This window comes from Octopus bimaculoides, chromosome 6 (genome assembly GCF_001194135.2).
Source record: "Octopus bimaculoides isolate UCB-OBI-ISO-001 chromosome 6, ASM119413v2, whole genome shotgun sequence".
Classification (NCBI taxonomy): Eukaryota; Metazoa; Mollusca; class Cephalopoda; order Octopoda; family Octopodidae; genus Octopus; species Octopus bimaculoides.
Genome location: NC_068986.1, coordinates 5,375,914 through 5,388,312, shown reverse-complemented (window position 1 = coordinate 5,388,312; position 12,399 = coordinate 5,375,914). Strand labels below are relative to the sequence as shown.

The 12,399-nt window shown below is 35.9% G+C and overlaps 1 protein-coding gene across 3 annotated transcripts in view; it reads right to left on the bottom strand.

Moving 5' to 3' along the window:
- The window catches only part of LOC106880273 (probable inactive tRNA-specific adenosine deaminase-like protein 3), a 66,104-nt gene that overhangs the window by 5,870 nt on the left and 47,835 nt on the right, over nt 1-12,399 (bottom strand). Inside the window, exon 8 of one of the 3 annotated variants that reach the window (XR_001410730.2) lies at nt 11,484-11,723. Coding sequence is in view for 2 of the 3 variants with exons in the window: in XM_014930146.2 (XP_014785632.1) it covers nt 11,549-11,723 (175 nt within the window). In the remaining variant the exon portion in view is untranslated. Of the gene's footprint in view, nt 1-10,164; nt 11,724-12,399 lie in introns of those variants that run through there. The other 2 variants (XM_014930146.2, XM_052968578.1) reach the window with 2 other exon arrangements.

Here is a 12,399-nt window from a genome sequence, read left to right as displayed (position 1 = left end):
TATGAGAACACGGATGTTATGTAAGTAAAACGTTAATGTTCAAAACTATAGCAGTTGATAGATAATTCTTTATTCTGTATATTTCTTATTTTGTCCTGTTCTGGCGTTTTGCGAAATTTTTCTGGAGAACATTATTTTTCTTTGTGGTTAGGTCGTTGATGACCTCTTTCTAGCATATTGGATGTCCACCTAGTGGTCATCCATTATACACGTGTAATACAATTTTTTCTGAATTTTCAGATTTTCTATATGCTAGGCCACTTGGTTTTAAATTGAATTAATATTCAATTTATCATCCTATCTATATAAATATATATATGTATATATATATGAGCAACACACACATACACACATACATGTACGGACACCAATTACATACATATTTTTTGTATGCATACATGTTCGTATGTGTGTGTGTTGCCCGTATACCAACAAAACACTTTTTTCCTCGATGGAGAAAAAAACCCAACAAAAGTCTTAAAATCCCCGTACACACACACACACACACATCTTGCTTTATATATATATATATATATATATATATGTATATATATATACGGATAAATGATTTAAAATAAATGTATTTTGGAAATGGCGATTTATGGTACAATACCTAGAAACGTGAAAATCAGACCACCTGGGTTTGTTTACATCAATTCCGCAGTTTCTGTAAAAAGTTTCTGAGTTAGGGAAGTGGGAAAGAACGCGAAAGAGATAGAGAGAGCATGCTCTCCCTCTCTATCTCTCCCTTACACACACGCCAGTTATCTCTCACCTTCTCTCTCTCTCTCTCTCTCTCCCTGTCTCACACACACAGCAACATTACACACACACATGCCGCTCTCTCACACTAACAAAAGAACTTCACATACACACCACACTTTCTGTCTCGCATACTCACTATAAAAAGATAGCGTCTATTTCTTTTTGGCAACATGTTTTGTGTGTAATGTTGCTGTGTGTGTGAGAGAAGGAGAGAGAGAAAGAAAGAAAGAAAGAGAGACAACTGGTATGTGTGTGTAAGGGAGAGAGAGAGAAGGTATTTTTTTCTTTTTGTTTGTGTTGTGCTGCATTTTTTTTCTTTTTGCTTGTTGTTTGCTGCTTACCACACAACTGTTCAGAAATCGCACCCTCTCCCACTTTTTCTTTACTTTTTTTTTGTTAGACACTGGCAAACAAAATGTATCTCTCCTTCACCCTCCCTCTCACAAACATATAATTTCTCTCTCTCTTCTTCAGGCGCAAACTTCGAAATTGGTAAAAGTTATGGTTGAAAATCGATTTTTACAGCTATATGCGGGTACCTCTGAGAGAAAAAGTTGACGAAAATGCAGCTAGGGTCATGACGAATCTCCTCCTAAAATTGGAGTGACATGCGTGCTAATTTGTGGACGTGCATAAACTACATTCACGTACACACACACACACATCTATATATATATATATATATATATATATATATATATATATATATATCAATGTTATCATCATCCTTTAACATCCATTTTAACATGCAATTACCACATTAAAAGCATCCAGTACATGCTGTAAAGTGGTTGGCGTTAGAAGAGCATCCAGCAATAGAAACTGAGCCAAATCAGACTGAAACCTGGTGTAGCTGTCTGACTGCCAGCTCTGGTCAAACTGTCCAACCTATGCCAGTATGGAAAATGGACATTACAAGATGACAACGATGATTATAATTTTCCATACTTTCCTGGGTCAGACGAAATTTATTCATGCAGATTTTCTGCAGCCAAATTCCCTTTTTGTCACCAGCCTCACATATTTCAAGGTAAGGTAATATTTTTCTCATGGTCAGGCACTTTTCACAGAAGGCTGTATGATGCTGATGTTCATTTACAAGCATCACATGACAAGAGTACACATGCACTCAAACACACACACTTATGCTCATATATATGTATGGGCTTCTTCTGCTTTCTGTCTACTAAATCCACACTCAAGGTTTTGGTTGGTCTGGAGCTATAGTAGAAGATACCTCAAAATGCTATTCAGTGAGATTGAACCCATGACCACATGGTTAAGAAGCAAGCTTCTTAACCACATAGCCATGCCTATGTGCATCTTACATGTCACACATGTAGACAATCCTTATAGAATCTACTATATATATATATCCCATAAATAATGTGACAGGATAAACTACCTGCATCATCTTGCTATAAAAACAGGTAGTAATTTTACCTTGTACTTATTCTTAGTGCACGTTTTGAAGTGTGCAGTTCAATTTTAAAAGTTATTTTTTCAAGGCTATAATGGAAGTGACAAATGAGCATATTCGGCATATTTTGATATATGAGTTCAATAAAGGTAACAACACAACGGAAAGTGCGAGGAATATTAATGCAGTATATGGAGATCAGACAATAAGTGTAAGCCAGTGTCAATGGTGGTTCCAGAAATTCTGAGCTGTAAACTACAACCTGGAAGATGAGTCTCATCCTGGAAGATCTTGAAAGGACGTCCCGCAAACACTGGTGGAACAAAATCCCATCATAACTGTTGAGGAACTAGCAAAGAAGCTTGGGTTTGGTTATTCAACCATTCATTGACATTTGCATGCCGTCGGAAAAGTCAGCAAATTTGGTCAATGGGCTCTTCACAAACTTTTCACGTCTACTCGTGCGCAGAGTGTGAATGCGTGCTCTTCTTTGTTGTCATGTCTCACGAGTTAACCTTTTTTGGACCGAATAGTGACTAGTGATAAGAAATGGGATCTCTATAAAAATGTCAAGAGCCAAAGAAAGTGGGTAGGGATAGGAGAAACACCGGCACCCCAGGCTAAAGCAGGTCTTCACCAACGTAAGGTTTTGTTGTTTGGTGGGATTTGAAAGGTTCAGTCCACTTTGAACTTTTAAACCCAAAACAAACGATAACAAAGGAAATCTATTGTGAACAGTATGAGCAGCTTAAGTCAGCACTAGAAGAAAAATGACCATCTTTGGTTTCAAGATGAAAGGTGTTCTTCCATCAGAACAATGTTTGGCCACATACAGCAAGGATGATATTCCAAAGACTGGAGCAGTCTGAATGGGAAATGATGTCCCACCCACCATATTTGCTGGACATTGCCCCATCTGATTATCATTTATTCCGTCATTTTCAAAATCTTTTGGATGGAAAAAATATGAATTCTGTAGACGAGTCAGATCAGTACTGAAGGAGTATTTTTGTTTACGAAATTGTCAAGACAAAATCAGAATCAAAATCAAAATGGTAAAAACAGAATGTTTCATTGTTCATTTATATGAATTGGATGTTTATTTCTTTTGTTTAGAAGAGGAGAATATTGTTTTTGTTTGTCTGGAAAAAAGGAGAGAGAGAGAAAGGAAGCAAAGTGGTGGTGGGTGAATAGATAGAGAGATAGGTTTTAGGACAATCAAGAAAGAGGAGAAAAAATGATAATAATAAAGGATATGGAAAGGATATATATATATATATATATATATATATATATATATAGAGAGAGAGAGAGAGAGAGAGAGAGAGAGAAAGGTTTCTTTTCAATTTGGTGTGGTCAATTCATTGAAATTTCATTACAAAGTGTTTTTCTTTTTCCATTGTATACCTATCAACATATTTGTAAATAAACACATTTTCCCACAAGGGCTGGTGACCTTTCAAAGGTGTCAATTTTAGGAAGTAGGATGGGAGAAATAAGAAAAGCAGGGAGGGTACAATCATCACTGAAAAATAAAAAGGAGTTCAAAGTCCTATGAAAATGTATATTCTTTTACACTGTTTAGCCAAGTCCCATATTCTGTGTAATTCTATGTTTTAGATGAACAAGCATTAAATATCAGCACAATATTCATAAATTATGAAACTAAAGTCAGAATCATAAATTACTTTGCCAAGTAGCTACATTAGATATCTTTCCTAATCGGTGGTAAAATGGTTCTAGTATTCTTTCTCAGCTATATGTAGGTTCTATAAGAACAACAGTTGTAAAAATCTCGATCTTATATTGGCTTGGTGCATAATTATTGTGGCTTTTTTCAACAAATTTTATTCAACAAAAACAATAACAACACCTTTAAATGATTATTCCGGAGAATAATCACCATTTACTTCAATTACTGCTTCCCATTTGCTTGGCAGATGGTCAGACCATCATTTAAAGATGTTCTTGTTAAATATTGTTCTTGTTTGTGTTGAATAAAATTTGTTGAAAAAAAAAAGCCGCAATAATTATGCACCAACCCAATATATATGTAGTTTGGTTAATAAGTATCTGGACTGTTGTCAAAAAACAAAAACAATATTCTTTTCTAAACAAAACCAATTCATATAAATGAACAATGAAACATTCTGTTTTTACCATTTTGACTTTGATTTTGTCTTGACGAGTTTGAAAACAAATGAAAGTGCTAATAAAGGATTATCCAAAATTCTAACTATCACGTTTATATATATATATATATATATATATATATATACACACACACATATATACATATATATACATACACACACACACATAAACTGTCTCGGAGATGGCAATGACTTCTGCGAGATCTCATTCAATATGGCGCTGACTGCCTGTGCCGCTACATAATAAAGTTGTAAAGTTTCCTATGCTAATAGATACATGATAATATAGTTTCCTATGGGTACATAATTAGGAGGACTATTTACATAAAGGCCTTTATAAAAATAATAATATGATCAGAAGGGTGGAACACTATACAAAGGAATAAATATGAATGCATTAATAGAACTCTACTGAAACAGCTGTCATAAATCTTAAATGCTACTTGTGTTAACATTTTACACCTATACCACAACAAGGACCTTTTACAGCTGTAGAGTTAATTGTAATAGTAGTCAGGTTGCTGTCTACTATCTTCAGATTTCTATTAAGGATGTTGGCCATCCTACATGGCTAGCAAAAACATACCTTTTACATGTGTTGATGATATATTCTTCATAAAAGAAAAGGAAACATCTTAGGAAGTATCTCCAACTTCATATCTCTTTAGTATATAATGTAGCAATATCCAGCCCAAATATTATACCTATTTTATGTTAAAACTGACCAGATCTAACCTCTCACACTAACCCTATAATATCATTCTAAAAGTATGCAAACACTCCATTGAAATCTTGAATCTACAAAATCATGTGTGATTAATTCAAAATAATGTGAATAAATAAATATTACATTTGACAAAGAAATCTGAATGCTAAAGGGTTAATACTAGGAATAGTTTATGTAGGAAATTTTAGCAACACAACAATTTCATTTTAAAATGCTGATAAAGAGATTAAAAAAATGCAATAGATATTTTATGCTTGTTTGTATCTATAGATATAAGCAAAAGTCTATAGTTGCATGAAGACATAATATGTTAGTAGTTAAGTGCATTTAAAATCTCCTCCCCAAAAAGTGTGCCATAAAAAGAAATCTAGAGTTTAAAACAAACATTAGTCAAAAATGAAAACAAACATTATGGAAAGAAATCAATACAAAGACTTAAATTTAAACAAGCAATCCACTCATTAACTGATATTAAGGCAATGAAGAAGATAAACATTATTTTCTTTTTAAATCAGCTTAATCAAATATAACTTCCTTAACACTTAACTAATACTAATATATATTACAAAAAAATGCTAAAATTTTAAATATCCTTACCATGAGCGGAACACAACAACTCAGCTTGCCATTAAATAAATATCATATGACTGATATTATCCACAACTTTGTTAAATTTATGACTGATTAGTGGTGACACTAGTTATACAAGTATAACACCACATGACTAGTTCCATACAATGAAGGACCAGAGCAACATGTTAAGTTAGAAAACATACAACAGAAAAGAGAGCTTTGGTTATAACATAATAGCTTGTACACTTGTAACTATGAAAGCTTTATAAGAGTACATGGTAAGACAAATATGAACTCATGGATCAAAGCCTTTCGATTTGTCTGTTTTTGCTAAAAATCCATCTGACAATTCAATACTGTATGGAACAAGTGTCAATGGGTATGTCAACAGTTTGTGATGGTCAAGTTCGGAAAGACTTCCACCTGTCCTCCATCATTTTCTCCCCGCCGCCCTCCAAATAAAAAGGAGAATGAAAGAAAACAGAGAGAGGACAAAAATGTGTAGGGATTAAGAGTTCAACATGATGAACTGGCCAGAAGAAAGAGGCTGAATGAAAGGGAGATAATAATGGTGATCTGGCTGAACAAATTTGCTCTTGCATGTGTGTGTGTGTGTATGTGAGAATGGTGTGTGTGAGTGTGAATGCATGAATGGGGGTGAATGTGTGAGTATGTATGTGTGGGTGAGCTGAAAAATATGTGGACTTGTGTGTGTGTATGTGTGTAAGTGACCCAGTGCATTACATGTACTGGTATGTATGTGTGTGTGTGTGTATAGATGTATGTACATATGTGTGTGTGCAAATGCATTGGCCTGGGTATGAGTGTGTATGTGCACAAGTAACCTAGTATATGTGTTGTGTGAAATGATGTCCATTTTGTATATTTGTGTATGGACGTGTGTATATGTGTAGGTATGTGTATGGACATGTGTACATGTGTGTGTGTGTGTGTGTGTGTGTGTGCATGCACAAACACTTGTACTTAGCAGTTGATGTGTGCTTGTTCTGGTGGGGTGTACATGTATATGTGTATCTGTGTCAATATAATAGTGTGCAAATGTATAGTTTATGTCCGTGGGTGAAAGTTATGCATCAATGCATGTTGCATGTGTTTATGCATGTTGCATGTTTATGCATGTTGCATATGTGTGTATATATTGTCTGTGTTCAGGCATTATGTGCTTGTGTGGGTGTGGGAGTGTGCATGGTATGTGGTGTGTGTACTGAGTTAAACAGTGTGTAGGGGTGCTCATATAGTGGTATGTGTGGTGACACTATTAAAGAGTGTGTGTGTGTGGATAATGGTGTGTGGTGTGGGTGCTAGTGTGTGTGGAGTGGGAAGGTGTTTGTGGGTGTGTGAGTGAAGTGAGTAATGAGTTGAGCAGCATGCATGGGTAGTTATATAGTGGTGTATGTGGTGAGGGTACTGAGGTAGCGGTATGCAGGTGTGTTGGTGGAGGGGAGGGTAGTTGAATGTGGGAGGTTTGTGGGAATCTGTGTGGGGTTGGTGCCAGATGAAGAGAGGTAGCAAGTTGAGCTCCATGAGGTGCAAAGGAACGAAGAAGAAGATTAACTCTTGTTCATGGAGAAGGTGAGAGTCCAGGTGACTCCTGTGCAGAGACAGTCTGAACATGGACAGATATTATAGTGAGTGACCGGTAGAGCAGAAGTGGTGTGTGACTAGGGTGTCATTATCAAGTCTGATGTCTTGGAGGTGCTCTGTGAACTGGTTGCCAAGCGGTGTCCCGTTTGACCAATGTACAGGGTAAGACAGAGATAGCAGGAGATGCATTACTGGAGTTGCGGGTAAAGGAGTTGGTGATGTGATAGGGATGGTGGTGGGTGCCAGTGAGGATAATGATGTTGGAGAGGTAGTGGCAGGTGTGACAGTGTGGACAAGAACAGGGGAAGGAGCCAGGCTGGGAAGTAGGGAAAGGGAAGGCCATGCAGGTTATGGGTTCATTTGAAGGAGGGAAGGGGTGTGTTAGGGAAGATGTGCAACGTGGAAAGGTTGGACTGGAGTCACTGGAAGGCTCGGAGAATGGTGCATTGGAGGAGTAGGGTGTTAGGTGAGGGGAAATGGGAGATGGGTTAGGGGTGGGGCAGGTGCAAGGAGAACGAGCAGAGGCATGGTCCACAGATCATGCCCAGACAAGGGCAATGTGGATAATGGTGAGGGAATATCTATGTAGGGTGAAGTGGTGAGCCATGAGTTGAGACTGGGTCTCAAAGTCATAATTGTCACTGCAGAGCCCGAGTAGACGGGGGAATTGGGAGAAGGGGATGGAGAGCTTAGTGTGGGTAGGGTGGGAGGAAGAGAAGTTAAGGTAGGAGTGTGAGTCTGTATATGTACACACACAAACATGTATAAGAATAGGATGAAGAAAATTCAGGAAGCTATTATCTCTGATGGTCACAAAAGGTTTCTTTCAGAGTGAAAGGCAGACTGTATAATGCTTGTATATGAACTGCAATGCTACATAGTAGAACGTCATGGACACTAAATGCAGAGAACCTGTGGAGATTTTCTCACCAGAAAATATTATTGTGGGTGATAATGGAGAGGGTAGCTGAACAGACACTGTTGTGGAATGGATTTGTGTCATTCCACAAGGCAATGACTACAAGAATTTGTATCTTCTTTTTCAGCCTCCTTATCAACAAATAATTACTGCATCACAGATGCTTTTTCCATTCTGTAAAGTGCTAGACTTACGGCAAGTGTTAATATGCTAGACTGGCTACTTAACAGCACTGAGCTAATTGACTCATTAGTCTCAGTTTCAATTTTGACTATGTATTTCACATCTCATGGGAGAAGAAAATAAATACCATTAGTTTTATGAAATCTGAGTCTGTTGTCTATTTCCTTTATCTCTAACAAAATTAATTGCAAGTATACAAAGAAATTGATATGCTAGATCTCTTTCTCTTATTACCATCAGTACCTTGTAAATATTTGGCATGAGGCTTTGATACAGTATTTTCTATGCATTTCAATCCCTCATCATCTCATTAGTAAAGCTCAGTGTAATTAGATCTAATCTAATCTAATCACTTTTTCTAAAGTCCTCCTTAGCCTAACTTGACTATGTGTGTTTTCCAGCATTCCATTACATCACATTTCCCCCCAGAAATATACCATCCATTCACACCACATGTCCATATCAATATGTTATTTATATTCAGCACACGTCAGCCAATTCCTTTCATGCTCTGTCAGTCTCAACACACAGGAGGCAGTTACTATTCTACTATTCATATAAAACTTCTTGACCATATCTTCAAAATGGTCATTCCACTGATGACCAAACCTTCACTTGCAAATACACCACTGTATTCCTATTCTCCTTTCTATCTTTTTTACATTTGCTTCAACAGTTTTGACTCCTCTGAACAAGCAAGCTGTGTACTATTGAATCGACTTTTATTTTCCGCACCTCTATTGTATTCCGTGTTTAAAGAGTAGTTTCAACTCATTAAACATTCTCACCAAATCTCTATCCTCAGAACTGCAAATCCCTTCAACTATGGTTTGTCTCCATTTATTTGCAAAGTTTGAGCAGAAGATCATCGTTATCATTGTCATCATTGTTGCCACTGCTACTGCTACCATTTTTCTACTTATTATTATCATCATCATCAACAACAATGATGATGCCACCACCTTGTATGAAAGTGTGTGCAAAAGGAACTGCATCTTCTTTTTACACACACACACACACACATTTTGTTTGTTTATGCCTGTTTTTCCATACTTCCATGCTAGCATGGCTCAGAATATTTTATTGAGGCATTGTTTTTATAGCCAGATGCCCTTCTTGTCACTAATTCTTACCTGTTTTTCAAGTAAAGGAGCTCTTATTTCACATGCCTTCAAAGGTGCAAAGCCAGTGAGTGATTTGTTGGAAGGTGCTGTGCAACATCACATATTGCTTGCAATTTTCAGAGAAGTGCAAATACAAATAAACATATGAACACATACATGTGCATGCACTTATACAGTGTACACACACAAACTCACAAACATACACACATTCACAACACACAGACACACACACACACACACACACATACTATGAGCTTCTGTTCCCAAATCAGTTCACAAGGCTTTGGTTGGTCCCTTACGTAGAAGACACTTGCACAAGTGCTACACAACCGAACTAAACTCGAAAGCACATGGCTGGAAAGTGAACTTCTAACAACACAATTGTAACAGGTTATGTTTCTGCTAGATTGTTCAAACTCCAAGAGACACTATAATTATGCACCACAAGAATCAACATAACGAAGAATGCCATTGCTTGTAGATTTTCTTTTCTTGTGAATTTCATGTTATGGTAGGCATACTTAGCATTTGGCTGTTTAACCCTTTAGCATTTAAACTGGCTAAATCCAGCTCAAATACTCTACATGTTTTATATTCGAACTGGTCATATTTAATCTTTCTCACATGGTCTACATTACATTCTAAAAATAAATAATCACACCATTGAAACCTCAAGGCTATAATAAAATACATGATTAATTCAAAACAATTTTAATAAAAAAGCATTACATTTGATAGAGTAATCTGAACACTAAAGGGTTAACAGAGGTAAAGGGAGGATGACAATGACAAAGCTCACATACCTTTGGTAATGTGTGCCTGTTAGACAGGTCTTTGATCTAAGCATAACAGCTACTAGTCTAGTGGGGGAAGTCTCGAAAAACGTGACTATACCATTAAAAAAATTCAATCAAACTAATCTCTTGTGATCATATAAGTAAATAGGTAGCAAATTCAAGTGGCAGAGAGTCAGTTAGAACATGACGTACAGTGGCATTTAGTTTGACTTCAAATCTTGCCATGGTCAAGTTTGCATTTCATCCTTCCTGGGATGATAAAATAAAGCAGGGGTCTCCAAATAGCAGGCTGTAGACAAGTACTGGGCCATGGATCATTTGGTATTGGGCCACACAGAAAGAATAAATTTAAAACTTTTATTTCTTTTTTTTTGACTGTCAGAGTCTGTAGAGTGTTTTTGCAATATATATGTAGTAATTAAATTATTTATTATACACTTTGTGTTTTGTTATGCGTGTGATAGCCAGGACTGTGAAAAAATGATCTAACATGAAACCAGTCCATAGTGCAAAATAGATTGAGACCATTGAAATAAAGCAACTGTCAATGGCAGTGGACTGGTAAAAACATTAGAGCATTGGTCAGGAAGTCTTCTGGTATTTGTTTTGAATTTTTGCATTTGGAATTCAAATCCTGTTATGGCCTACTTAGATGGTAGACTTAATCCACTGTTCAGTTTAATACTAGCATCTGGCACCTGTAGCACAATTATCTGGCTCTTGAATACCTTTAGTAGGACTAATTCTGTAGCAAGCATTTGGAACAGGCCCTCAGTTTGAGGATAACTTCCTTCCTCTTTTCCATTGGTCTTAGCAACCTATTAAGGGACATAGACATTATCTTTTCTCCCGATTAAGAGATAAAAAAAAAATACACACTCACATACATGCACAAACATTGCATTTTATACACACCTTACATACACCATGATAGGCAGCTGATGAGGAGTGAACAAGTGAAAAGCAAAATGATGGGGTACAACTGAATTGGGGAAGATGAATGAACAAATAAAATATTTATATGATTAAGTTGTTTGTGCTGTGAGTTGGCAAAAGAAAAAAACAAAAAACAAAAAAAATGAGCACCAAAGTATCTGAGTTCAAATTTCTCTATGATCATGATTATGATATTATGTTAGGTTTGAAAAATCAATAAAAAATAAATTGTCATAATGTATTAGGGTGAATTCAATTCTGTACGAAAACTGACTTTGTACCTCGTCAAAATGTTTGACATAAAATGATGATAGCTGTGACAGAACTAATGGTATTTAGCTCAACATCATGTACCAAGTAAAGTTTCACAGTCCTTGCTTAAAATTCCACGGAAGACTTCATAGTGATGATTTAAATTCTTCTGAAGATGAAGCTTGTAACGGCTCCCTAAAGCACCATCAGGAGAAGATGTACCATAAAACACACACCTTATCCGTGAATGAACTAATGCCATGGCACACCTGAAACATACAACAACAGCAATAATAATAATAATAATAATAATAATAATAATAATAATAATGATAATGATAATAATAATCGTAAAGAAATTAAATATATTTGAATATTTCTAGTTTTATGATATTTAGAAATGTTTTTATGAAAGTTAGGATTGCTAAGTTGGAGACAGGGATTATATTTGTCCAAAAAGTAAAGAATCACAGTTAGTTTGCATGCGAGTGTATATCTGTGCGAGAAAGAAAGAAACTGACAGACAGATTGAGATAGATAAGGCATGTGAATGTGTCGCCCCCTTGTAAACATAAGGACACAGGAAATGTGTCAAGGCCGACAGGAAGCGGTGCTGCTTCCTAGAGCTAAATAGCAGTAGTATTATTCCCTTCATGGGACTGTCACATTAAGTTGACAGCATACAACTACTTTATATATTATTTTGTTTAAAAGAGTTCCAACACTGTCTGTTTTTTATGTTTTATTTATATTCCTGCAGAACCAATGTGGGGTATAGAATATGGAATATACAATATATAATATAATATACAATATATAATATAAAATAAAATAAAATAAAATAAAAATGGATGGCACCATGAAAGAAAGTATTGAATGTAGATGAAATATTGAGTGTTCAATATAAAGGATCAAATATATAAATATATAAATATAAATATATAA